This window comes from Stigmatopora nigra, chromosome 10 (assembly GCF_051989575.1).
Source record: "Stigmatopora nigra isolate UIUO_SnigA chromosome 10, RoL_Snig_1.1, whole genome shotgun sequence".
Lineage (NCBI taxonomy): Eukaryota > Metazoa > Chordata > Actinopteri > Syngnathiformes > Syngnathidae > Stigmatopora > Stigmatopora nigra.
In genome coordinates, this window is record NC_135517.1 from 10752183 (window position 1) to 10775087 (window position 22905).

A 22905-nucleotide genomic window follows, 5' to 3' on the forward strand; every position below is an offset into this window, starting at 1 on the left:
TCTTTTAATCAGCGTCTGTATATTGGGCAACCGCACTCTGGTCTGGAAGACCTTCGACGTTTGCGCCAAGACGGTGGAGACGGCCAACGGGACGGTGACCACACAGCTGTGGCGCATGTTCTGCGACTCGTCGCTGCTCAACGCCACCTGTGACAAGTACTTTGAGGCTAACAACGTGACGCAGATCCAGGGAATACCCGGAGTCACCAGCGGCATCTGGACAGGTCCGCGCAACAAATTCCGGTTACCATCTTGTTCGGTTGCTAAGAAAGTAGCAACTCTCGTCCCCGCGCAGAAAACGTGTTCGGAACTTACTATGAGAAGGGCGACCTGATCGACCGCATCAACATGGAGTCCGTGGAGGAGCAGGACGATCCACTGACCAACGCTAACCGCTACGTGCTGGCCGACATCACTAGCTTCTTCACACTGCTCGTTGGCATCTACTTCCCCTCGGTGACAGGTGAGCCTCATCTTCTGGGTCGTCCCCGTTGATGCGCCGATGCTAAAGCCAAGCCTTTATATGTTCGTTTCGTCCAGGAATAATGGCCGGGTCGAACCGCTCCGGTGACCTGCGTGACGCCCAGAAATCCATCCCTGTTGGAACCATTGCTGCTATCACCACTACCTCCTTAGTCTGTATCCTCTTAGCATTGTCTTCTGTAGAATAGCAGCCATTATTTCACTTGTTCATGTTAAAGGTGTTCCACAGGGATCAATCTTAAAGCCCCTATTGCTCTTAAAGACCCATGATCAACTCGGCCGGGGGGTGTACTTTACACAATTGAATATATAGGATTGTACAAGTATACTATTCCCAGTTTTAATCATGTTTCACTGTAGTCCAGGTTCCCACAGTCAGGAGCAAGAAGTCACGTGGCAATCCGAATCTTGACCTGCATAAAACTATCAAATGTGTTCCTTATTAGAACTTGCACAGACATGTCCAGCGTCATTCTGTTTGGCGCCTGCATTGACGGTGTGGTCCTCCGAGACAAGTAAGTGACCCTGAATCTAACTTTTGCTCAATTCCACAACCTGACGCAAACTGTCCCACTTTAGATTCGGGGAAGCGGTGCACGGCAACCTGGTTATCGGCACCTTGGCCTGGCCGTCGCCGTGGGTGATTGTCATCGGCTCCTTCTTTTCCACTTGTGGGGCCGGTCTGCAGAGCCTGACGGGGGCGCCGCGTCTCCTACAGGCCATAGCCAAGGACGGAATTGTCCCCGCGTTACGGGTCAGTATGGAACCATGAGACCACTACTTCAGATGAGTAAGACAAATGGGCCTAATTTGCTGGCTGGTAGATCTTTGGACACGGGAAAGCCAATGGAGAGCCCACCTGGTCTTTGCTCCTCACGGCGCTCATCTGCGAAACCGGAATCCTCATCGCGTCCCTGGATGCGGTGGCTCCCATCTTGTCCATGTGAGTCTGTAAGAACTTTCCAGGGAATCTCAAGGTGACGTTTTCATGGGGAAATTATTGTTCCAGGTTTTTCCTGATGTGCTACATGTTCGTGAACCTGGCGTGCGCTTTACAGACTCTGCTGCGCACCCCCAACTGGAGGCCCCGCTTTAAATTCTACCACTGGTGCGCATCGGAGATGCCGTTTGATGACGGCCCTGCGCCCTCTGAGCAGTTTGGTCTTTTGTCCTCTGCAGGACTCTGTCCTTCTTGGGTATGAGCTTGTGCCTCACGCTCATGTTCCTGTGCTCCTGGTACTACGCCATCGTCGCTATGGTTATCGCCAGCTCCATTTACAAGTATATCGAGTTTGCAGGGTGAGTAGAAAGCAAAAGTGGTGATAATTATTTTAAAGGGTTTATGATAAGAATGAGGGTGAGTGATCAAACAGCGATCCAGTAAAATTGATCAAAATCATGATCAACATTGACATTTTTTATATATCATATTGTTAAAAAAATGCTACTACATTACTCAAGCCGCTTTTTTTAACAAGGGACATGGGGGTGCTGTTGACTATCCTCGAAATAGTCTGGAACCCACCTGAGGTGTAACCCCCAATCTCAGAAGTGTGAGGCAGACATGCTAACCACTCTTTCACTATGTCAGACGTTTTAATACTAAAACTAATAGAACAATAGTATGAATCAATTCAATCATATTCAAGCAAATGTGTGAAAACAACTTGAATAAATTGAATACATAAAACGAAATACATGAGTAAAGTAACTAAATCACAAAAAAAATAACAAAACCAGTACAGTAAGATGAAAAAATAAAATAAAAACAAACTAAAATGACATGCTTAAATGCAAACAGTTTAAGACATTATTGAATACAGTGAAAGAGACAGTCAAATTTCATCCACATTTACAAATACATTTGTTTTGCTCTACTGTGAGATTTGCTCTGTTATTACAGAACAAAGTATAACATCAAGTTTTATTTTCCCTTGAGATCCCATTTGTACTTATGCTTTTGTGGCCTGTACTCGACTAAATCCTCTCTGCTGTGTAGCACTGCATTTCAATTGAGCTGGCCAAAAAACGACCACTTGATTGATGAGTGGCCGCCTTCAAGGCTTTGCGTGCATTTCGCAGTGCGGAGAAGGAGTGGGGTGACGGAATTCGAGGTCTGTCCCTCAGCGCTGCACGTTACGCACTCATGCGTCTGGAGGAAGGCCCTCCCCACACCAAAAACTGGAGGTAAGCACACATACACTCTTTCATAGTCATGTGGTACTTGTCACTTACTAATTGGAATTTTTGACTCACATCTTCAGCTGCTTTCCTATTCGTGCCCTGGTTGTGTTTTATTTCCCACCACCCTGAATTTGTTTGTACCCCCCAGGCCACAATTGCTGGTGCTGGTGAGTACGGATGCCGAGCAGAACGTGGAGCAACCCAGGCTGCTTTCGCTCACAAATCAGCTAAAAGCGGGCAAGGGGTTGACCATTGTTGGCACGGCGCTGGTGGGCACTTACCTGGACAACTATGAACACACCCAACGGGCGGAACAGGTAGGATGGACTGCACTGAAGCAAATTGGTTGACCGAATGCAAATAGCCACAATACAAACCCCAATTGCCACAATACAAATATGAAGAGTCCCAACTGGTTTGTGCATTTGTGTTGTTGGTAATTGGACATTGTGTTCTAGTCGAGTTTTGACAATTGAGATTCACATTTGGCTATTTGCCTTTAAGATGTGGACGGTTGTAGGGAATCAGGCCTCATGTTGTGGCTATTTGCATTGGTTCTTTTTCTTTATTATATGAAGTATTGCAACTATGCCCTTCACTCGACACTTTTCGGCCACTGTAACAGTTCCTTAGATGAAAACAAGAGGGTGACTAAGGCAGAGAAAATGGAAAGCTATTTTTGAGATAAACCAAAATGGCAGAAGTGGTGTGTCTTGTGGAGCACGGGTTATTGAGACTGAGGCGGAATGAGTGTGCAAATCTGCGTGTTTGTAGGCGCTGCATAAACTGATGGAGACGGAGAAGGTGAAAGGCTTCTGTGTGGTGACGGTGTCGTCCAACCTGCGCGACGCCACCTCCCACCTGCTCCAGGCCAGCGGGCTGGGTGGCCTCAAGCACAACGCCATGCTGGTGTCGTGGCCGCGCAACTGGAAGCAGGGTGACGAGCATCAGACCTGGAGGAACTTTGTCGGTACGTTAAACTTAGTCAGTCAAGCGTGTGCCAGAACACATTTAGCTTCTTTATGCAGGACTGCTAGAATAACATTTTAAAACATGTTTTTTTCCCCAAAAAATGACCATCTTTAGTAAGGCTTTTATTCCATAAACATACTTTCTTAAAAGACATCAAATGAAAAAAATTGACATATTTTTAAAGACATGCTGTACAGTAAGGCTTTTTTTGCCAAAAAAATGACCATCTTTAGTAAGGCTTTTATTCCATAAACATACTTTCTTAAAAGACATCAAATGAAAAAAATAGACATTTTTTTTAAAGACATGCTGTACAGTAAGGCTTTTTTTTTGCCAAAAAATGACCGTCTTTAGTAAGGCTTTTATTCCATAAACATACTTTCTTAAAAGACATCAAATGAAAAAAATAGACATTTTTTTTAAAGACATGCTGTACAATAAGGCTTTTTTTGCCAAAAAAATGACCATCTTTAGTAAGGCTTTTATTCCATAAACATACTTTCTTAAAAGACATCAAATGAAAAAATAGACATTTTTTTTAAAGACATGCTGTACAGTAAGGCTTTTTTTTGCCAAAAAATGACTCTCTTTAGTAAGGCTTTTATTCCATAAACATACTTTCTTAAAAGACATCAAATGAAAAAAATAGACATTTTTTAAAAGACATGTTGTACGGTAAGGCTTTTTTTTTGCCAAAAAAGGTATCAGCCTTGCAAATGATTCTACCATACCATTACACTATTACAGACACAATGACTTCAACCTGGATTTGACCATTTGTCCCTCTTGTCATTCTTGCAGAGCTTGTGCGGGAAACCACTGCGGCTCATCTGGCTTTACTGGTGCCCAAAAACATTGCCGCCTTCCCGTCCAACGGCGAGCGTTTCACCGAGGGCCACATCGACGTGTGGTGGATTGTCCATGACGGTGGCATGCTGATGCTCCTCCCCTTCCTCCTGCGCCAGCATAAGGTGCCGCCCACGCCTTTTTATCCTGGAAAAAAACATGTCACGGTGTTAAAATGTTTGCTTCTTCCTCAGGTTTGGAGAAAGTGCAAGATGCGCATCTTTACCGTGGCCCAGTTGGACGACAACAGCATTCAAATGAAGAAGGACTTGACAACATTTCTCTACCATCTCCGTATCGATGCTATGGTGGAAGTGGTAGAAATGGTGAGTCAACATTTAAGGGAAAAAAATCACACAGTATATTTTAATATATATATATATATATATATATATATATATATATATATATATATATATATATATATATATATATATATATATATATATATATATATATATATATATATATATATATATATATATATATATATATATATATATATATATATATATATATATATATATATATATATATATATATATATATATATATATATATATATATATATATATATATATATATATATATAAATATATATATATATATATATATATATATATATATATATATATATATATAAATATATATATATATATATATATATATATATATATATATATATATATATATATATATATATATATATATATATATATATATATATATATATATATATATATATATATATATATATATATATATATATATGTATATATATACATATATATGTGTGTATGTGTATATATGTGTATGTGTATATATGTGTATGTGTATATGTATGTGTATATGTATATGTATATGTATATTTATATTTATATACATTTGTGTAAAATAAGATACTGTCATTCTATAGTTTCAAGCACTGATTCCAACATTTTGCCAGATTATGACCCTTTAAAAGTCTATGCACTGTTTAATGTAACATTCAAGCTGAGAAGTACAACAATGAAGTCAAGCTTCTTGTGTGGGCCTTCTGCAATGAGACCTTCAGATTTATTGTAGTCTGGACACCTCTGCATGAATTAATTCTAGCCTTTTTCCAGCACGAAAGCGACATCTCGGCGTACACTTATGAAAAGACCCTGGTGATGGAACAACGCTCACAGATGTTAAAGCAGATCAACCTGACCAAGAACGAGCGTGAGAGGGAGGTAAGAAAGTCCCAATCACTCTTTGAGAACGCCACAGTCAAAAACACGTCGGCAAATACGACTCGACAGCTTGGCTTTGACGTGTCACGTAAAACGCTCCTGGGCTTTGGTTAAAATAGGCTCCGATGTGTTCCCCTTCTATTTCTTTGTTGTGCCACTTGACGGCGCTGTGTCTCACCTCAGCGGAAGGACAGCAGAAAAAGTTGTGCTATGATGACCCTGGCTTACAAGCTTTTTTTCCCAATCTTCTCAGATCCAGAGCATCACTGACTCGTCCCGTGGCTCCATCCGGCGCAAGAACCCAGGGACTGTGACCACCCAGCTGAGTGTGGGTGAAGAAACGCCATCCGCTAGCAAGGAGGAGAAACCAGAAGAGGAGGTAACCAAACCGTTAATGGAGTGTTTGCCTTTAAAACACTTAAGACAGGTGTGACACAAACACAACATTTTATTCGCCATGAGCAAAAAGTAAGTAATAGTAAAAACTGAACTGTTCATTCCTTTTTTTTTTTTGGATCTCCATACCTAAAAAAAAAGAAAACTCCTACTGTATTATCTGTTCTGTTTGACCAAAAATGTTTTACTTTGGAAAATAGGTGTTCTTGATTGAAACAGTTTTCCTTTCTCTTGTCCCTCTCAAACATTCTGTGACTTTGACCCGCATTCCAACACTCGTGGATTTACGTGTATTTCCACTTCCGGCCTCGCCCCCATCCGTCCGTCCTTCTTCGCCACCCCTTCTTCCTCCTCATAGTCAAAGTCGACCTCTCCCCCTGTGCCCGCCCCCGCGCAGGTGCAGCTCATCCACGACAACACCACCCCGACGGGGCCCGCCGCCGACGTCGCCGCCGCAGCCGCGCCGGCTCCGGCCGAGGCGGCTCAGAGCCCCGGGGAACAGGTCCAGATGACCTGGACTGAGAAGTGCGACGGGGAAGCTAGCAAGCCGGCCGGCGCCGCAACACCTTGCGGCATCAAAGACATCTTCAACATGAAGCCGTGAGTCAACCTTCAGCGTTTCCACAATGTTTTATTTACTACTTGATTTTCCAGAGACTTCAAACACGACAAATCTTCTGCCAGTCTTTTCCATACTACTAAATACGCAGTTTGCATCAAAACTACTAAAAAATCAAGCAATTTAAATGAAAAAAAAAAACATTTAGAAAGTTTTCGAGTTTCCACTTTCACTTACCATGAAGATTAACTTCAAAACACAACATGTTCTAAATAAGTTTTGCACTTTCTACATTGTCGAAACGTTCAATTATTTTGAAAAGTAAGTAGCGCGCTCACTTGAAAACGTGAGTAATACTTGTAAACTTGTTGTAATTATTTTTACATTGCGAGATTTAACTTTTGGAAGAAAATAATAGATCATATTGAGTTTTTCTTACCACTTTTCACACAAGTACCTGAACTTGTACTAAGCACATACAGTTTAAGTACTACGTTTATTTACTTCGTCTGGGTTCTGATATGTACATCTTTCCCTTCTTGCTCCCGCTGTGCAGTGAATGGGAGAATCTGTAAGTACCCCAGATCCTCTCAAACTCATTCTGACATGACATGAGCGGTTGAGGCCAAATGAAAAGGTGTACGAGTGAGCATCTGTCACCCACGGACACAGATTTACCTTGCTTACATGTGTGAACGATTTTTGTATTTTGTCTGCATCCGCACAGGAACCAGTCTAACGTGCGACGCATGCACACGGCGCTGCGACTCAACGAGGCCATCATCAAGAAGTCCTCGGAGGCTAAGCTTGTTCTGCTCAACATGCCCGGCCCACCCAAGAACCGGACAGGTGACGAAAACTGTATCCTTTCCATCAGAACTTGGAGGATGGAGGTAAATATTCGTGTTTCGGTGGCAGCTAGTTTCTTTTAAGCAGTAAAAGAAATGTATTTATTCAGTGTTCTCCAAGTCATACTACTACTACTGACTACTTATCAAAGAGTATCGCATCAAATCAAAAATCGTGCTATAAAAATGATTTTTTCTCACGGTTGGCTTGTGCATAGTAGAAACCGATGACTGTATGAATCAGTGGAAAAACTGTAGTGGAGACTCGTAGTAGCCATAGTAGCCCTAGGTTCTCTCCCAAGAAATGAAAAGTAGATGGCAAGGCAAAAATGTGTGTGAGACAAGTTCCTTAGCATTCCTTTACCAGACATGGAGTTCCTGGAGGTCCTCACTGAAGGTCTCAACCGTGTCCTCCTTGTCCGTGGAGGCGGACGGGAGGTCATCACCATCTACTCCTGAAAAAGCAAATCCTTTTGTCCCCTCTTTTCCCTCCTACACGACCATTGCCAATCCCCCTCCCCCCCCCGAGCTCCCTCGTTATGTCTCATCCTATAAGTCCTCACTCAATGCTGCTTCATCATCACACGTCGCCGCCCTCACCATTTTTTTTTAAGGGTAGCGCGCCCGACTCGGCTTCAGCGCCCCGACGAGCAGAATTGCGCCAGACCGAGTCGTAGATTGACGCCAGATCGGCATTGGCCGTCAGGCGCGTTAAAACGAGCCGTGAGTGCATGCTAACTTTTGTCTTTTCCGTTTGATTCGGTTGTCGTTTGTTCAACCAAAACCGGGGGTGGGGGGGTCTCAAAAAATCGAGTTCCGACTTTGGGACATTAGACTGTCGCAAAGAGCACCAGCAGCCAGGAAAGAGGCCCTCACTCACGTACCAACTGTGAAATCCACGTGTTAGCGTTTGGCTGTTAACGCCCGACGAACGTGCCAACAAAAACGCGATTGTTGTTAATTAGCAAGAATTGACTCCAACTGAGATCAAATTTTGGTGAAGAAAAAAACAAAAACAAAAGAAAAAACAAATTGCCAAACGGTACACGGATCGAAACTAGACAAACTGTGAATAGCGCGTCAAGATGAGTTAATCACGTGGTAGGGGGTGGACCATCAAGACCAGCAGCCCTTTGTGTGGATCCCTGTAAATAATGTACAAGCTCTGACGCCTTGTTGGGTATGAGTGTAGTATTTTTGTGATATATTCCAAAAAAAAAAACAAAAAAAAAAAGGGAGAACTAGTCCTTTGCTACGAGCGAATGCTCGAAAATGTCGGTTTTAAATTTCTATTTATTTATGGGATGGCATTCGCACGCACTGCACCTGCACTGTTCATGCTAAAGTAGTATTTTTTCATCTAGAGAACAAAAAAAACAATATTTTGTTTAGAGACAGAGCTTTTCGTCATCACTCGACATGTCGGTGTCAGTTTCTTTGCCAAATTTATATACATTAAATGTGCCATATGATTTTTTGCAGAGTCAAATTCTATACAACCGGAGAGCAAAGTGTGCTCAGTTTATTTAAAGATTTAAAAAAAGCGAAATCTAAAAGAGGTCTAAGTGAATTTAAAAGCATGGGATGGAGAAGTAGAGGACGGAAAAGAGGACAATGGCTTCTGTAGCAAGAAACCCACCTTGTCCATCAGACAGACTTCTATGCAGTAGATTCACCAGTGACATTTTATATACATATTTAATATATATTTACATATATACAGGACTTGGTGCACGTCTCAAAGCCACCAGTAGCTTTGTTGTTTTAACCGCAGGCCTCAAATGAGGCAAAGATTTAGTCCTTCAAGTATATTTAACTTAATTGTTGCCCCAAAGGGCAGCCAAGAAATGAGCTTTGTCAACAGACTTGTTTTACTTCCCCCTACCCGTTAAATAGAAGGAGGCGTATTTGCACATTTTGGACAGAGTTTATTATAGGAAATCCCAAATAATAATGATTAAATTCAAATAAATTGCACTAAAGTTGTTTGAAAATAACAAATAGCTCTTAACTTATTCACGGTAATAGTCAATGGAAAGGGAATATAGTTGATGCACTTTTAGTTTGAGACCAACAGGGGCTCTAGGATGGAATATAGTTGATGCACTTTTAGTTTGAGACCAACAGGGGCTCTAGGATGGAGCCCTGAGTAACACCGTCCGTCCATTGTGATCAGTGATTGGCTGCCACTGATAATGAGAAACGATTGCCAGTGAATGAGTTAAAGATGAACTGTAACTATATTGTGCCTCAGTCAAATGCAACTGAACTCTACTTTTGCCCCGAATACAAAACAACTTGAAATTTTCTTTAACCCTTTGGCTGCCTGATGCTGGGACAATTGATGCATCCAAAAATTAGCATTTTACTTCGAATATACGAAGGTTCTATTTCCTTCTATTGCATAATTTGACAATTATATCGGTAGACAAATATATCGGTATTACCTTTCTGATTATTCTAATTATTAACGGATTCTAAACCTATTTTTTCATTTTTGCAGGGTGTCGGGAGCAAGCCGCTAATTTCATCTCATTTTCTGATCCACTTTATTTTCATTGGGGTTGCGAGGGGTGCTGGAGCCTATCCCAGCTAACTGAGCCAGAGGCGGAGGAAACCCTGAATTGGCACTAGGAGACGGACAACCATGCATACTCACCCCCATACTTGGGGGCAATTTAGAGTGTCCAACCATGCATGTTTTTAGAATGTGGGAAGAAACTGGAGTACCCAGAGGAAACCCACAAAGGCCAAGGGAGAACATGCAAACTCCACACAGGTGGACGTGACCTAGACTTGAACCCAGGACCCGAGTTGAGATGCCGATGTGTTAACCACTCGCGCCACAGGCCTGCCCGCATGGCACTAATTTCAAAGCATTTTTTCAGTGCATTTTTGCAATTTAGGCCTGTCATAAGACTTTTAATTTTGGCAAAAATGTGCTGAAGGCAGTCACAGGGTTAATCCAAGTTTAAAACAATCAATCTAACGGTGGCTCAAGACTTGCCTACTGTATTTACGTACACTGGATTGTGGTACGAAGCTACATAACGTATCTGGGAAAGAAGGTGCAATAGCTCAAACGGGGACTCGCGCTGTTTTGTTTTAATTCCTCTATTTTGTACAACGTCTTCGTTAGAGTCATCGAGTCACTTTCTTTCTTTTAGGGGGAGTCACTTGCACTTGTAGTAGAACTATAAATAGATACTATACATATATACATATATCTTTACAGTATATGAGAATTTAAAAAGGTGATTAGTTTCTAGAGCTGTATTTAAAACAAGTAAACATACAAAAAAAAGCTTTCTTTTCAGTGTTGCTCGAATGTCCACGACCATTTGTGGTGAATGCTGCTAGTATCGGTAGATGTCTTTGTACTGTACATATAGACCACCAAAACCACATCAACACAAAGCGGTCGTCTTAAAAAGGAATACGTTGAAAAGGGTCGAGACAATACATATCAACGGCGGCGATCCACAAAGCATTTGAACAACTTTACTGATGCAATCGAACAAGCTTTGACGCCCCTCAAGTTGTCAATCAAACTATTCCTTCACAGTTAAAATGTGACTAATTCACGAGTAATCTTGGCAAACAAAAAAAAACAAACTAAGTTTGCGAGTGGTTTTAAGATTTGCCTGCATCAACTGAGCCTTTGGAAAAAGTCCCAATAGGAAAACGCGTGAGGTTTTATCGTAATCTATTTCCGTAAAATCATTTAAAAAATATATCAGTGTTTTATAATCGCTGTTTGCATGGTATCGTGTGGCGAGATTTGTTTTTGTGGTTTTTATAGTGACGACGCGCGCTAATACGATTCAAAGGGGGGGAAAAGGCTAGCAAAATGTTGGTGGATTAAAGTTTTTGGCGAAAGAAACTTTAAAAGAAAAAGCTCACGTTATCGTTACTTGTTCTATTCTTGCTTAAAAGTAGTGTTGTGACGGGGTTTGTTTATTTTTTGGTTGCAAGGCCTTGGGGTGGTCATTTGTACATATGAATGAATCACTACAGACACTGTAATCTTACTAGTGTTGTCTTTTCTTGTACACTGTTTCAATCACTGTGGGCTCAAGTCTTAAGAGTTTTGTAAGATGATGTGCAATATTACTCTATTTTTTTTGTTTGTTTTGTTTTTCCTCTTTTGAATATCCCAGCCTTGAAGAGGCGTCGGCGGTCGCTTTATTTTTGTCTGAAAATTGTCAGTCGGACGTCCAAAAAATAGAGCGCAGCCTCGTAGTGATCTCTGGAGGCCCCAGAGTGCATTGCAGATTGAAAATGCCACTGTCCAGTGAAAAAAAGCATGTTTAGTCTTTTTATCCTAAATGCAAAGAAAATCTTTTAAGTATGAGAATGCAGTTGGCGAATATTTTCCTTAACAGAAATTCCAAAATGAGCTCTGGTGGAAAAATGCTGTTATGTAGTTATGATAGTCCTGTCTTTTAATTTAAAAAAAAATGTTCGTTTTTGATTGGCTGTTGAACAAACTAACTGTGACAGCAATTGCTGAAAACCCAAATTCGAAACACTTGATTTTGATACTTAGAAATCTGATTTTTCTCACATTTTGGATATAAAAAAAATCATACAATTTGGCCCTGTTGCATTTTAGATGAAAAGAATAAATGTTGATTATTAAGTAAAATTTTCTATCCAATGGAAAAGCACGCATGTTTAAATTATTGGGACATAACTGGATAAAACCAAAACGTTGTATGATTTTTACTGAAAACACCATTGACTTTCCATCCATTCTACAAAACTTGCTTGGTTCCAAGCTCCAAATACTACCTGCTCATTTTGCCCACTCCCAACTTTCATTGTTTTTTTCCCCTTAAATCCCCGCATGCTGTGACCAATTTAATCCCTTTCTTGCTCTCACCCAAAAAAAATAATACTAATCTGTAACTTTCTGAGTTTGTAGTGCTCCAAATGTTCATCCATCATCTCACGAAGCCCTCCATTCTAGCACCTATGCCCCCCTGATCCCTCCTGCCCAGCTCCCAGGTGTGTATGTATTTCAAATGTATCTGCAGTATCATTCTCACAAATTGATCAAAGAAAACAGAAACTCGCGCTTCCAATTCTGGGAGTGGCTCTGCTTGGACAGCGCTTTTAACGACAGGCCGTTTCCCAAGTGGCCCCGCCCACACATTGACCCCTAACCACTTCCCAATTCCACCCCAAGCAACAAACTGTAGCATGAGACACTAAAAGCTGCCGGTGACCATTCCTTAAGTCTCCATCCTTAAATGGATGTCAAGGGCTCTGACTAAACACACAAGTGAGCAGGTAAAGACGCAAAAACACACACTCACACAAATACGATTGTACCCCAAATTATTGGCGATAAGGTCACTTGAGTACATGATTTAAAAAAGAAAAAAAATGTTACGGCTGTCCAAGTGTTGCGAGCAGAGCCGCTCTTCAGTCACAGTGTAAACGTGTGCATGCACGTGTGAACATGACAATATACTTGAGTGTTTGTGCTATCTAGTGTCCCTCCCCATAGCCCCATCCCCACTTTACAGTCGCACGACTATGTATTTCTCCCCTCGCTATCTTATAGCACTTAAAGTGTTTCCAAATGATTATTACTATAGTAGAGTATGAGATTCTATTTTTCATGTATCTGGAGAAAATGATTACCAAAGTATATTTATGTTAACTATACATATAAATATATATATACACATCTATATATATGGACATATTGTGCAGATATGTGCTCCAGTGAATTAGATGCAAACCTTATTTTGTAGAGCCAAATGTTGAATGGGGAATGTACCAAACTACTTGGGTATTATTCTTATAATTTACTAAAATATAGTAGTTTTATCTAAAGAATACTTGAAATCATAGGTTATCCACAAGGCTTAATCAGAGGCCCCATTAGTGATACTTATTTCCTGTCTTTGACATCACTGGCAGCCAATGAGTTGATCACATTAAGGGTATTCCAGAGCGCAAACTTAGATCACCTACTGATATGATAGTGTTAATGATCTGAAAATGTTTAAAATGTTACTTGGGTGCCCTTAAGGAAACTTTAATTAACCTAACCTTGTTTTTAATTCACTGGAATCAAGCAAAACACTTGGTATGGATTCTTGAAAATGTATTGTAAGTATATACTGTGCTGCAAATACACTAGAAAAAATTCTACCATTGAAAATTGGTCATTGTGCAGTAAAGTTGTATCATTTCCTTTAGGTTCTGTGGGGTGGGATGTGTTTTGCACATGTGCTGGGTGCAGGGGGAGGTGAGAGGGTGGGCTACCTGTAAATAAATTAAATAGCGTTAGTGTGCAAGTGTTTATTTTCTGTGTCAGTGTCAGTTAAGTACTCTATGGTTTAAAAAAAAGGAAAGTCAACATGTATTCTCGCTATTGTGTTTCATGGTACATTTAAAAAAAACGAGAAAAGAGTAGTTTTATCTTGCATTTCAAATGCTTCTATCTCTATGGCTTCTGGCTATGATACCCGTATTTTATAGATTTGTCAGCACAAAATGCAATAAACCAATGCCATTTTATTACAGCAGTTGTGTGATGACTTTTTTAATCAACAGAGATGACTATCAACTTAAAATACACATGCTGGGTGAAGACTGCACAAATGTCCTAATAGCAACAGAAGATGGGATGCAAAATTCACAGCCACCATAAGAAAAAACTAACGAAAAAAAGGTTAAAATTGCTTACAAAATACATCTATTACATCATGTGGTATTTAATAATGTCGAGGATACATTTGCTGCATTTGGCCCATATTGGCAGCTGGTCTTCCTGCTTGAAGAGATTGTTGGTGCATTTGGGACTGGTGATGCATTTGTTGCTGCTGCTGTTGTTGTTGTGGCATTAAACTTCCACTATTCACCAGGTGGTTGAGAGCTGGTCCACTCTGAATCAAAGTGTCCAGAGCTTTCTGAACACTTGGGTTATCAAAATTGATACCACCAGAAGCATTGCCAGCTCTTGGACCACCTGGCGAGGCTGCAGAGCCACGGCCCATGGGGACACCATAGCCCTGAGCTGCCACCCCAGCAGACCGTGCTGAGCCGTAGTCTTGGGACTGAGCTGTAGTCGAGGAGGCGCTTGAAGATGCTGTGCTCTTGAACAGGCTGAGAATTTTGGCCTGAAGCTCTTGGTTGGAATTGGACTGCGCGCCCAGAGAGGCAGACTGCGATCCCATGGATTGGGAAGCCATGTGGCCGGACTGAGGGCCCATGTGAGCGGAATGGGGTGCCATGTGACTGGACTGGGGTACCATGTGACTAGACTGGGATGCCATGTGACTGGACTGGGATGCCATAAGGCCAGTCTGCTGCTGTGCCATGAGACCAGACTGGGGCGCCATGAGACCAGACTGTTGCTGCGCCACCCGGGAAGAAAGGCCAGGACCCATTGCTGATGTTCCCATGCCAACTGCAGACGGCACATCGGCAGTGGCGGGGAGGACAGCAGCTGTCCAAAGACAACAATTAGTATGTGACCACACTGCCACAAAGACCACGAATGATGAAGAGTTGTACCTGCAAGAGGGTCCGCAGGATTTCGTACGAGTCGAGCACGTTTGTCGGTGAGGTACGAGATCATTCCCTCCAGTTCTTCGGGCGTTAAAAACCTGCCCGACGACAACATACCCAACCGTTATTGAGCCAATATGCGGCAAATACAACATTTACTCGCAATAAGCCATACTCTTAAAATTGCTTTAACATTGTTGAATTTTACAATTTTTCGCATATAAGCCACCAAAACTGATTATTATAATTACAAAATTACAATTTTCTTACCAGAAGTTTAAGATGTTGTGGCTGCCAAATTGCTTTTTATGTCGATAGTTGATATTACTGTAATAGTTATCACTCTCGAACAAGAACGAAGTTCAAGTGCCACGTTGAGTAAAGTATTATTTGTCATCTAACATCACACTGTTGTTTCACTAATGAGAAAACTCACCTGAGTGATTTCATTTTCATACCTGTTTTCTGCCAGTAGCGTGATAGACGTGAGTACGGTGACAGGGTGGCTCTCGCGGTCGGGGTCGCGAAGCAACACTTCGTCAGCCATTTTAGCAGCCTTGCGTGCTATCTCCTCACGCTCCTTCTCGCGGTTCTCCATCTTATAAGTGTCGTAATTATGGCTGATCAGCATCATGGCGTCCTGCATTGGCATGTTGCGGTGCTCTGTGGAACCATTGTAACACAATACGTGACCAAATGACACCAACCCGGTTAGAAAGTCAAACTTACAACATATTTAATATCGATTTACTGCAATAAAGTACACTAGTAACTGAGAGTGCCTGTTTTGAAACTGCTGGAGTACATCTTATCTTGCACATGGGGAAGCTTACCTTGAGGTGTGCCGAACAGGATGTTAACTGTGCAGGATCGGTGCACCTGGTGCTGCTGGGTAATGATGATTGCAAAGGGTGTGCGGGCACGGCCCACATCCTCCAGCGCCTGTGTCAGTGACACTTCGGTGTTGAGGAAGATCAGGTCGACCACCATGCCCAAATCGTGCACTTTGCGGCCAACTGTCTCGGCATACTCCCGGCTATTGGTCGGGAAGACACAGGTAATCAAACGTTCGTCTCGAGGGAAGACGTTTCTCAGAAAGAGAATCCGGCCTTACTTCTGGGCCTTGTTGACGACGATTACGGAGCAGTCGACTGGGCGATCAGTTTCTTGGCGCCGTTGCAGTTCTTCGTAGTACTGTCGATACAACTCATTGCGCCTGCGCTCCTCTGGACGAACGCGATCATCTGTTGGGCATGAAGCGAGCTTTATCTTATCATTTGGCATCGATGGTATTAGTCACCCGATCCATTTGAGCTGGCAATCGATAACCGACAGAAATCTTAATAGGTGACTGACCTTCAGCTTCCCGACGGCCATTCCATGGGTCCCTGTACTGGTCCCTAAATGGTTCATCCTTTCTTCTGTAGTAGTCTTCGGCCGGGTTTCCACCACGGTAGTAACGGTCATAATCCAATCTGTTGTATCAAAAGATTTTCAACACAAGGATTACATAAAACGTCCTCAGGGTTAGTATAGATTGAAATGTAGACCTTACTTATAAGCCGGATCTCGTGGTCCTCTCAGGTCCTTGTCTCTGCCTTCAGAACCACGATAACGGTACTCGTGGTCGCGAGGGTGACTTCCTGGTCTCTGCTCTCTGCCGGGAGAGCTCCTCCCGTCACGTCCTTCGCGGTTGTCGCGATCTCGGGGGTCACGAGCGTCGCGGTCTCGGGGCTCGCGAGGGTTACCTGGAGAGCGGGAGCGGGACCGGGGTCGTGGCTCTTTCCCGTCTCCGTAACCACCAAATGCCCTGCGCAGAAGTTCGTAGAAGTGAGGGGAGGACAGACAAGTAATGGTATGGAAACTTAAATTATCACAGCGGGGAATACATGCGACCCAGATGACTCCAGTGTATTTCCATTGTGAATAAACAAGTGACCCTGGTTGTAAACCATCGCAAATCCACCACGAAAATGGGAAATTTTATCCTGCCGATACCGAAAGAAATTGTCCATTTTAGAAATCTTAAGATTGCTGCAGATACCGACTGTCTGGTTTAGAAGCAAATGTGACACATTCATAAGAACGGATGGCTAAATAAGCCAAGAGAGGAAAAAATAAATAGAAAAGTATTTTTTTTTTTGTTAACGAAGATTTTACCAGATTTTAGTCTTGGACAGGTCAAGATATTTAGGAATGAAAGTAATAAATGTAAAGTCAAATTAATAAGATGCCAAATAAATCCACTTGATTAGTTGAATTATGTTAAGAGAGGAATCATTCAAATAAAAAGCTATTCAACAAGTTCTGCAACTGAAAATACCCGTGGTTGCAGATGTTTAACTTAACACTCACAAAACAGTCCAACAACACATGCCGCATATGTATGGGTGATGGGACCGTGTATGGCGGGTGTTCGACACGAAAAGGCATTGCTTATCATATGCACCGATGATATAATTTTACACGGAACCATCAGAAAGTCACTACGAAATGAAAGACCTTTTAATTCTCCCCGCTGGAGATTTGATTCCTTGTGTTGATAAAGTCATAAAGTGACAATTCCAGTAAAAATTGTCGCACTAAGTTTCAGTAACCACATGACAATCCCCAAAAAGGTGTTACGGTCGAAAACTGATCAGAGAAAATTGCAGAGTCCTGGCTTTGTCGCAAAGATCAACCTTGGAGTTTTCCGCAAATTTGAACCGAACGAGACTTCACGAATGTTGTGATTATTGGACCGCGCACTCCTAACACTGAAATCGGTGCCGTATTTCAGAGAACTAATTTTAAGAGCTCAATTTTGACCGAAACGAGTCATAACGCTAGAGGAACGAACACGCGCAGCAGCGAAAAGTTGAGCTCCGACTCCCCACGAAAATCTGTCCAATAACAACGCCGAATAAAGAAAATCTTTCAAGTCTTGGTCTTGAAGAGTCTTGGTTTCTGTCCAACACTACGTTTTATGGCTCACAAGATGAGAAGACTGGGCTTGTTGGGAGGGAAATCAATCTCCGATTACATTTTTTTCGAGTTTAGTCCATGATGCAAAAACAGGTGAGAAACCACTTGTCAGAACACTGAATCAATTAGAACTGGACTGTTCTGGTTGTCAGATGTTTCGCCTCACAGTGGAGCAGGCTTCAAGACTTCATGCAACAAGGCATGGCGAGGAGAGCATTAGCCTGATATTGGTGTTCCACAGGCAATTGGGATAGCACCACCCTAACTTGCCACTAATCCTTCCTTCCTATTGCGCATCAAAACCAAAAAGGAAAGACGTAGAAGAACATTTCAGGAAGAGGTTTTTGCCAACAGGTTTATTTTTTTACTTTTAAAACTCCTGCCACTAAAAATAATTGAAGCAACTACAATAATCCTGGCTCGCAAACCTGCCTAAGTGTTCATATGGCCGTCAACCATAAGCGTTTGCGGTTTAAAATCTTGCCCAAGAGACGATGGAAGGTCTTCCCACCGAATTCGTGTTACTTTACCTGCGTGGAGGGCTCTGCTGGGAATGAGGTTTAGCTGACCGTCGTTCCACTGCCATATTTACATCTGAAAATAAATCAATCCAAACGTTGAACAAAAAACAATGACAAGTCAATCAGATTTCGCGCAGAATAAACCGAAGACCTCGACGCCATAGAAATTCCAACGGTCCAAAATGCAAATGCGCCGTTACTCCAAACTTGGGCTTCTTTATAGGACGAGAAGTCTGCCAAATTGCGATCACGGTGGCGGGGAGGAAATTCTTTTCCGTCGGCAAACTGGTAGGACGGCGCATTTCAAGCTGACACATTAAAGCCATTGCAAAAAATGCAGACAATTGGGTGAAGTTACACTAATAGTACAACTGCTTTTATTTGTTGTGTCTGCCAATCATTCCAAATGTCTCCTACAACAGAATTTCCATTCAGAAAAAAAGAAACATCATTTTTTTACGAATTATGTCCAAAATCAACATTCGTAGTATTTGAATTTAACGTTGATAATCCGGAACACATGTCATTCATCATATGTGGCCTACAAAGCCATTTTGTTTGTAATGCTAACCAAATGTTTACATACACATTTTTTCCACAATCTAATTTTGTCGAAACTTTTCCTGTTTTAAGCCATTTGGGATTGTCAAAATAAGATATTTCCCAAAGGCCATTTTTTTCTGTGATGGCCTTTCCAGATTGGTAACCAGCTTTGCATTTGCAGTATGCCTCCAGTCTTTTTTTATTTGAAAGATCCATTGGCTCCCATGTTTTAACTCCCTCACTGATATCTTCATCATTTTTCGGGATTTCTCCATGCCCTTTCCTGATAATGCCAGTTAATCGGTTATGCGTGGCCTCTCCTTGAAAGTTGGATTTGGTTCTTCAGCTTGTAAGATTCCTTTTTTCTTCATGCATGACAATAGTTAGTGATACTTCAATTTCACCAGCTTCCAACAACAGGATACATCCAAAAACCCTTTGTCCAATATGTGTTTGGAATATTTTTTTGGGTTTGATGGCAACAAGGCTTTTTTTAGCCCATGGTTTGTCTTACTGTCATTGACAAAGCGTGATTTAGTTTCTGCCAGCATCTTAAGGTATTTTGGTTGATTTTGTGAAATTTGAACATTTCACACTAAAAGACTTCTCCAGGAAACAGAAACAACCACCTTCGTGACAAGAAATGTCCATGGTACTTGAACATGGCGCTTAAGTATCTGGAAATTGCACCCAAGGATGACTCACTCGTGCAGGTCCACAATATTCTTCCGGATATCTTCATCTACCCTTTGTCCGGTGAAGTTGTAACGAGCAGCAGCATCTTCCAAATAATAAACTTAGTTTTGTTTAAACACGACTATTTGAATTTTTATTTAACAAGGTTCTGTTATCCTGACACTGCAGAGTTATTCCAATCCCAACTTTAAACAGGAAAAGTGAAATCTGTTTTAAGATTTAGGAGAAACAAGCGTTTCATAGTGTATATAAACCTCTGTATTAGCATTTATTCATTAATCTGCATGTATTGTAGAAGATGTATAGTCAGACTTGGTGCAGTCAGGGCTTACCTATTCTATAACCTTTATAAATTCGACCCTTTTGGGCCATCTTTGCAGCTTCCGCTTCCTCTACACGTTCAAATTGTACAAATCCATATCCACGAAACAGGGAAACGCCTGAAAAAGGGACATTTTAAGTGCTACAAGAAAAATAATGGAATTGATACGTACCCATTTAGGCAAGCATGTGAATTAATTGACAGTAGTACATGCTAATGAGTCAGGTTAAAAGAAAGTTTAGACAAATTAGACAATTGTCTTCAAATTATGAACTTTGTTGCAGAAGAAGTGTTTACTGACCACATATCTTTCCGTATGGGCTGAAAATCTCAATCAAATCCTTCTTTTCCATGTCAGACGTCGGCAAATTCCCGACAAAAATCCTGCGCTCCATGTCTCTGGGATTATTACTGCTACAGGCGCGAGTGAAGCTTGCTGGCGATGGACTCCGGCTTGTTCTGCGAGACATGACTTGATTCCAAGATTTCGCGGAATTGTTCTTCGTACGTTCGGAAATGGCCGGATTTTTTTGTTTTGAGTGTTTACGAGCGTCCACAATCCTGAAACATGTCAATGGGGGGGCATAAGCGATTTTTTTCTGCAGGATGAAAAGTTGTAAATGAAGAAAGGGGGGAGTGCATTGGAAATGAAGAAATTTAAATCAGGCAGGAAACGTAAACGCGAGTCGGGAAGTCTTTGAGGTTGCGCAAGCAGGTGCATTGGGTTCATCAAATCACAAAGTCCACTTGAGCACGGGCGGCATAAAGGATTCTTCAACGCGCGACGGCAAGGATCACTGCTGTCATTCGTAGAGAGGTCCTTTCAATTGACCACTGTCAGTCGAGTATTATTACGCGGGTGAGTACAGGAGGTCCTCCGTTTTATTCTGATGGTAGCTACCAAATCCTTTTTTGGTTGACAAGTCATGTCACTAAAAATTTACCACTATAATACACCTGGGCACAAAGTAAAGATACATAAACATGTTCGCCTTCCAAAATTTAGTATTCTTCTACCACAACGGGACCTAGCTAATTGTGACATTGAACCCTGGACCCCCTGTACAACGTCGGAATGTTCGTATTGGCAAAGAAGGGTTTCCAATATGGGAAAAAAATGGACGACGCCTGTTCTGCACAATGACCGTCGAGTCGTGAAATTGTTCGTCCAAAAATGACGCAAGTAAATTGAAGGTGGGGAAATACACGATCCATGAAGGCAAATTCCAAACAAAATTTCTTCTTGCCCACCTTGTCAACCTGTCCTTGTAAATGTTGATTCAAGTGGAAATGTCTTGGCTAATATTGACTTTGGAATAAATGAAATGGGTCTCGACAAATGTAGAAATCCCAAATTTCGACACGTGTTGCCATCAGAAATGAAAGTATTGGATGGCACGGCGCAAAACTTTGTCATCCATTCAAAAGTTTTTCAAAACAAATGACAGACAAACATTTACAGAATGAGTTAATGCTGTTCAACGAACAGGTCGCAATTACCTTAACAGGAATCTGGACAGTGAAGATGGCCGCTGCTAACTTTGTGAAAGTCTGAAAGAAAGTTAAAAAGAAAAGTTATTTTCTGGTATAAAATTATTTATTATTTCTTTAAAAACATACGCTAAGATTATTTATGCAAAAAATAGTACCCCGATTGCACGTATTCCTTGCAAGATACTCTTTTCTTTAAAGCAGCACCATCCAAACTGTTTAGAATATAAATATTTAGTAATATAAATTTAGAGATTTGTTTTTAAAGATGCTTGCCAATGGACTGCTTCTGCAAGAGTTTACAGTACTAAGTATCGGGCCCAAAATATTATTCTTATGCCGTGAATATACTGATAATTAACAGCAATATGTAAAAACATGCCTCATGCTGCCGACATCCGGCATGTCGTTGTATTAGCAAGTACCCATAAGTCCATTGAACTACTCTTGGATAATACTGAAGACATGATCTGATAATATAATACGTATCTGTATCTCATCTATCATGCATCCACCTATACTAGACAAATGCACTAATATGTGCGAGTTTTACAGTCTAGAGTCGTAAACAATAGTCAAAATCAAGCGATCTTATTTAGCAGCGTAGCTTGTGTGGACTGTGAACATTCAACATGGAGTATGCCGCCAAAGCACCCGCGAGCATCTGAGAACTGAACGGGGATATACAAAAAGATCCAGCCATAGAAACACAAGTTAACTTCACTTGGAAGACAAGTTAGCGTGTAAATTCAGTCACCTATTTAATAGATCGACATGTTAGCTTTGATGCGTTCGGGTACGTATAATATAACGTAGATGTTCCGTGTTAGCTCTTAGCTTAGCTCACGAGTCAGCGAACGAAAATGAACAAAGCAGCTACACGTGTTTTTTCATCAAGTACCATTAACTCGCTTGCCTCTTAGAACACAAACACGTTCGGTAGTCACCTTCAAAAATGCTTTTCGCGATTTGTGTATCCCGAAAACTGCAGACTTCACCACGATCTTCATGCAAAAAATCCGACCCCCCACTCTGTTGCTCCTCTTCTTCTTCGTTTCGCCAATTGCGCTAAATCACACTTGAATTTCCGCCTCTTCCGACTACTCACTTTCGCCACTTGCTGGTTGGAAGAGCGTAACACATCCAACTACAATTACTACATTGTGAACTGGAGAACAAGACTGACTACATTTTAGTATCATACTCTAACTATGCTGTAGTAATATGATTACAATTAGTGCAAACTGGTTAACATCATATTTAAAAAGGTTTACACAAATAAAATGTATCAAACCACATGTATTCTTGATTTACTTCAATCATTTAGATATAACTC

The 22905-nt window shown here is 41.5% G+C and overlaps 2 protein-coding genes across 11 annotated transcripts in view; one reads left to right on the forward strand and one right to left on the reverse strand.

Annotated features, from left to right (window-relative positions):
• The window catches only part of slc12a5a (solute carrier family 12 member 5a), an 80187-nt gene extending 66143 nt beyond the window's left edge, over window positions 1–14044 (forward strand). For 2 of the 5 annotated variants that reach the window (XM_077726453.1, XM_077726457.1), the window contains exons 8-26: window positions 13–224; window positions 296–463; window positions 541–639; window positions 941–998; window positions 1063–1237; window positions 1308–1426; window positions 1493–1591; window positions 1663–1782; window positions 2566–2670; window positions 2816–2984; window positions 3442–3637; window positions 4441–4610; window positions 4680–4811; window positions 5592–5699; window positions 5953–6078; window positions 6454–6695; window positions 7211–7225; window positions 7382–7515; window positions 7870–14044. In XM_077726453.1, coding sequence (XP_077582579.1) covers window positions 13–224; window positions 296–463; window positions 541–639; window positions 941–998; window positions 1063–1237; window positions 1308–1426; window positions 1493–1591; window positions 1663–1782; window positions 2566–2670; window positions 2816–2984; window positions 3442–3637; window positions 4441–4610; window positions 4680–4811; window positions 5592–5699; window positions 5953–6078; window positions 6454–6695; window positions 7211–7225; window positions 7382–7515; window positions 7870–7961 — 2539 coding nt within the window. In that variant the 3' untranslated portion in view covers window positions 7962–14044. The remainder of the gene's footprint in view (window positions 1–12; window positions 225–295; window positions 464–540; window positions 640–940; window positions 999–1062; window positions 1238–1307; window positions 1427–1492; window positions 1592–1662; window positions 1783–2565; window positions 2671–2815; window positions 2985–3441; window positions 3638–4440; window positions 4611–4679; window positions 4812–5591; window positions 5700–5952; window positions 6079–6453; window positions 6696–7210; window positions 7226–7381; window positions 7516–7869) is intronic. The other 3 variants (XM_077726455.1, XM_077726454.1, XM_077726456.1) reach the window with 3 other exon arrangements.
• Window positions 14017–22677, reverse strand: ncoa5 (nuclear receptor coactivator 5). 6 transcript variants are annotated; one of them, XM_077726459.1, is made up of 12 exons: window positions 22517–22677; window positions 21579–21629; window positions 20380–20639; window positions 20089–20196; window positions 18527–18590; window positions 16588–16842; window positions 16389–16507; window positions 16147–16276; window positions 15866–16068; window positions 15491–15695; window positions 15039–15130; window positions 14017–14970 (listed from the first exon to the last, which is right to left on the reverse strand). In XM_077726459.1, exons 3-12 carry the CDS (start codon window positions 20546–20548, stop codon window positions 14237–14239), a joined length of 2079 nt encoding a protein of 692 aa, XP_077582585.1. In that variant the 5' UTR covers window positions 20549–20639; window positions 21579–21629; window positions 22517–22677; the 3' UTR covers window positions 14017–14236. The 6 variants fall into 6 exon arrangements, with proteins under 6 accessions (XP_077582585.1, XP_077582586.1, XP_077582587.1 ...); XM_077726460.1 differs by having other exon boundaries at window positions 22486–22617; XM_077726461.1 differs by lacking the exon at window positions 20380–20639.
• Between the last annotated feature and the right edge of the window lie 228 nt (window positions 22678–22905).

Excerpts from the sequence above, each read along its gene's own strand:
- ncoa5 (XM_077726459.1), bottom strand. The coding sequence starts at position 20,548 with ATGTCTCGCAGAACAAGCCGGAGTCCATCGCCAGCAAGCTTCACTCGC. Across the intron at positions 16,843-18,526 it reads CAGCAGAGCCCTCCACGCAG|GGCATTTGGTGGTTACGGAG; the intron begins GTAAAGTAACAC and ends ACTTCTGCGCAG. Across the intron at positions 14,971-15,038 it reads TCCTGCGGACCCTCTTGCAG|CTGCTGTCCTCCCCGCCACT; the intron begins GTACAACTCTTC and ends GTCTTTGGACAG.